Raw genomic sequence first — 4,506 nt, 5'->3', positions numbered from 1 at the left:
CATTTGGCCTCTGTCTCTTCAGGGCCATCCCCTCCCCATGATACTAATGAGCTGACCCTGGGACCACCTTTCCCTGTCATCCCAGCCTGCAGAGGACACAGCCTCCCCAAACTTAGTGATGCAGGGCCCTCTCCAGTACCTTCCTGATGGCTGTGGTGACAGGTGTGCCCTCTGGCTTCTCCTGTGGAACATAATCCTCTGCTGGGTCTCTGGCCTCACACAATGACACCCCCACTCCTTCAGCCTCTTTATCCATCCTCTACCATCCACCAGGGGGACTAAGTCACATCTACCTCGCTGAGAGTTGGACATCATGGTTTCCAGGCTATGAAGAGTCATCCAGCAGTCAGTCTGCCCCATACTGGGGTCCCTTTTAAACCCATGTGCTGAGAAAGTGACTCTAAGCCAGTGAATTTGTGTTTATCCAGCCTGACATTCTGGCTACTTGATCAAAAGCCTAAAATCCAATCCCAGAGGTGCTCCATGGGCTCCTAAAGACACGTACTGGCTAGTTCTTGCCATGTCCCATTGCATCATGGGTGATTCTGCAGAATCTCCCAGCACAGTGGCAGATCTCACAGTTTTGTCTCACAGTTCTGGAGGATCTAACCGTTACTAGAGAAGGGGGTCCTCCCCTGCATGCACAGTGGGTCCAGAGGATGTCCCTCAGGATAGTCCTGTTCCAGTTTGCAGAATCTGAGGTTGTCCCACCAGGGTCCTGATTTTCACGTAACACACCTGCCTTTGCTGAGTGTCCGACCATCTCTATAGGGTTCTGTGACCCTCACAGTTATGTATTCAGCTGCCATCCATCTCCATCTGCCGTCCTACACATGAGATAAATGTGTGTCTGTGAGCCACTGCGGAGGCTCTCACACCAGCCTGTGATGGTGTTAACAATCCTCAGACCCCTTTATCCTTTTCTAGGGCTGGGGCATCAAAACAATGTGCAGTAATCAGCCAACTCTACTGTCTTAGAGGCACCCAGCCCCTCGCCAAGTATGTTTCAAAGGCTTCTATCATCACACTTGCCATAGCACTCCTCCAAACCAGGACATTTTATCAGGTCACCAGGAGTGACATCTAGCAGTCCAGCTGCCACCCAGTCTAGACAGTGCCCTCTTGGTCTGCAGGCAGTGGGCGTGCTGGTCCCCAATCCCCATCTTTTGCCTATGTTCTTGGACCATCCTGACACCACTTGTGTTAGTGAGGGTCCCGTGAGGAGCAGACACCAACATGGTATTAAATGTGCAGAATGTTATCAGAGGAAACACCTGTGAGGGAAAATGGGGAGGGAGATTGAAAGGCTGGGAGAGTCTTCACATCTGAATCCAAGTGAAGGAGAGAGAGGAGAGAAGTGGGCTGAGGCAGCCTAGATCCAGGGCAGAGGAAGGACACGTCAGTGAGGTGTCAGGGGCCTTGGAGCCTCAGTCAGCCTTCAGAGAGCAAGGGTCCTGCCTTAGTTTCCCTGCTGTTCTCAGTCTTTGACAGGGAGGAGACTATGGGAAGCGCAGACTCAAAGCAAATGTGGCAACAGTCAATTATCCTCGCTCAAGCTGAGGGCCCGGGACGTGCACTCTCGTGATGGCTACAGTGATCTAATGGAGGGGAGATGACAAATGAGGAAAAGGGAAGAATAACTAGACCAACAATTTAAGGAGACGAGAAGGGATGAGGTCTAGGGCACCAGCAGGGACTGTCTCTGGGCGGCAGCAGGGACAGTGAACCTGTGATAAAGGTCTCGAAGTGGATGGCGGTGGGAATCTGTAAAAGGTGTCTTCTCATGTGCTCAGTGTTCTCAGTGAGGTAGGAAGCAAGGTCATTAGCAGTGATAAGAATGGGAAGGAGGGCTGGATGGTTGAGCAGAGAGAAGGTGTGTAAGGTCATCCAGGATGGAGGAGGCTGAGTGAACGTGCAAGGACAGGGTGACAGCTGGGAGTCGCGTGGGCTCCCCTTTGGTTTGGGTCATGACGTTGAGGTGACAATAGTCATGGCTGTGAGTTGTTCACCAGCCTCCTGAAGCTGCACGGGGGCAGGTGCAGGGTAGACAGAGGTCAAATTCACCAGCTGTGTCATTTTTCCAAGCAATGGTGAGAAAGCAAGTGAGACACAAGGGAGGGGTTGAAATTATTTATCATGGAATTTAAAATGAGTGGGGAGGGAGGAGAGGACATCGAGGGATAGTAGGATCAATAAACTGGGATCCCCGTGGACTTAAGGATTGTTGGAATTGACGTACTACCGGGTGGATTCCAGGACTGGGAAACAGGCATATTGTGGGCTTTTAAATTTTTTTCATTAAATTTATTGGGGTGACATTGAACTGGAAAATTACATAGGTTTCAAGTGTACACTTCTATGATACATCATCTATATATGCATTTTNTCCGTGTCCTGGGTCATGTCCTCCCCATCACACTGCCAGGTCAGGGTGATCTCCGCAGGGTAGAAGCCCAGCGCCCAGCACCTCAGGGTGACCTCACGGTCAGAGCTGGGGTGATGGGTCACGTGTGCCTTTGGAGGGTCTGAGGAGAAGGGTCAGGAAATTCAGGGCCTTTGCATCCCTCAGGGGACCCTCCAGCAGTGCTCACGTGACCATCCCGAGAATGGTCAGGAAACTGGGGTGGGGGAAGGGAGCACAAAACCCACACACCACACTGGACACAGGCATCCGGGATCATCTCTATTCTATAGAAAGTTCTAGAATCAGGGTGAGACAGCCCAGGGTCAGAGACAGGTCTCTGATGGAGACAAAGGGACTCCTGGTCCTGACCTGGGTGGAGGCCAAATGACTCAGAACAGCGGGGGTCAGACCTCAGTCACACTGTGTGTGGGGCAGCGAACAAGGGCTGAGACAGAAAGTCCCCCAGGTTCCCGGGCAGCTGCCGGGGCCAAAGGGAACCGCTGATCAGGTGTTTCTGGGACGGTCTCCCCTCCATCCCCTGAGAGGCTGCACCCCTAATTGTCCCTGAGAGAAGGTGGCCCTTTGGGTGACTCTCTGGTACCAGTTGTGAAAACCCAGGCGGACTCCATCCCCGATGTCGGGGAGACGGGGTGTCCTGGTGTTGACCCCATTTCCTCCTCTCCGTGTAGGAGCCCCGCGGCCCCTCTTACCTGCTCGCAGCAGCGTCTCCTTCCCCTTCTCCAGGTATTTGCGGAGCCACTCCAGGCACCTGCCCTCCAAGTAGCCCCTGTAATGCTCCGCCGCACCGGCCTCCTCCCACTTGCGCCGGGTGATCTGAGCCGCCGTGTCGGCCGCGGTCCAGGAGGAAAGGTCCTCGTTCAGGGCGAGGTAGTCAGCGCCGTCGTAGGCGTCCTGTCTGTACCCGCGGAGGAGGCGCCCGTCCGGCCCCACGTCGCAGCCATACATTCCCTGTACAGTGTGAGACCCTGACGCCGCCCCGCAGTCAGCCCCGCCCTTTAATCCCGACCTCTGACCCCGCCCCGCGGTCAGTCCCGCCCTGTGACCCCCGACCTCTGAACCCGCCCCGCAGTGATGGCGCCAGAACTGAAAGTGAAACCGGGTCCAAGTCCCCGCGGGCTCTTCCCGGGTGGAGGGGCCGGGCGGGTCCCGCAGCTCGGGGTGAAGCTCGCACCCGGAGACTCGGGGGGACCCCGGCCCGTCCGTTGGGCGGGGGGGGGAACCGGGACCCGGACCGCGTCGCTCACCGGCCTCGCTCTGGTTGTAGTAGCGGAGCGCGGTCTGCAGGTTCCCTCGGTGAATCTGTGCGTTGTCCTTGCAGCGCTGCGTCTGCTGCTCCCAGTACCCCGGCAGCGCCTGCTCCACCCACGGCCCCTCCATCCACGCCGCCCGCGGCTCCATCCTCGGACTCGCCGCGTCGCTGTCGAACCGCACGAACTGCGTGTCGTCCACGTAGCCGACGGCGATGAACCGGGGCTCCCCGCCGCCGGGCCGGGACCAGGATGTCTCGAAATACCTCAGGGAGTGGGAGCCTGGGGACAGGGAGGGGCTGAGACCCGGGCGACCCTCCTCCCGGCGCGGGTCCCGGACCCGAGGGCGGTGGGGACACATCTTCCCCGGGGTCCTGCGTCCCCTTCGCTTTCCCGCCGCGGAGGCCGTTCCCTCCCGACCCCGCACTCACCCGCCCGGGTCCCCGTCAGGCCCAGGGCCCCCGAGAGCAGCAGGAGGAGGGTCCCGGAGCCCATTAACCGCATCCTCGGGGTCTGGGGACGATCTGCGTGCGGGCGGGTCCGTGGGGACTTTATAACCGGAAAGGCGGAGACGCTGATTGGCTTCTCTAGAAACCGGACACGCAATGGGAGTGAGAACTGTGGCCGCGTCATGAGTTTCCAGGCAGGAGGACCCGACACAGGTTGTGAAGGAGAAGTGAAACCGCGGAGAGGTGGGGACTCCCCAACACTGAGCTTCCCGCCCCAGACTCCGCCTTCAGGGGATCTGGGACTGTGCCCCGACCCCTCCTCCTGCACCGAGCCTGTGTCCCGCTGTCTCCCTGAGTCCTGGCCCAGGGGCTGTCTGAGGAAACC

General features: G+C 57.8%; 1 protein-coding gene across 1 annotated transcript in view; it reads right to left on the bottom strand.

Moving 5' to 3' along the window:
• Window positions 1–4,213, bottom strand: part of LOC109378398 (class I histocompatibility antigen, Gogo-B*0101 alpha chain-like) — a 76,232-nt gene extending 72,019 nt beyond the window's left edge. The window contains exons 1-3 of the mRNA XM_019634793.1: window positions 4,104–4,213; window positions 3,670–3,954; window positions 3,115–3,390 (exon numbers count right to left, since the gene is read on the bottom strand). Of these exons, the coding sequence (XP_019490338.1) occupies window positions 3,115–3,390; window positions 3,670–3,954; window positions 4,104–4,176 (634 nt within the window). The 5' untranslated portion in view covers window positions 4,177–4,213. The remainder of the gene's footprint in view (window positions 1–3,114; window positions 3,391–3,669; window positions 3,955–4,103) is intronic.
• Between the last annotated feature and the right edge of the window lie 293 nt (window positions 4,214–4,506).

The sequence above is a fragment of the Hipposideros armiger genome, unplaced genomic scaffold (genome assembly GCF_001890085.2).
Source record: "Hipposideros armiger isolate ML-2016 unplaced genomic scaffold, ASM189008v1 scaffold_1943, whole genome shotgun sequence".
NCBI classification, from domain to species: domain Eukaryota; kingdom Metazoa; phylum Chordata; class Mammalia; order Chiroptera; family Hipposideridae; genus Hipposideros; species Hipposideros armiger.
The sequence above is the reverse complement of the archived record's forward strand: the minus strand, read 5'-3'. Positions and strand labels throughout refer to the sequence as shown.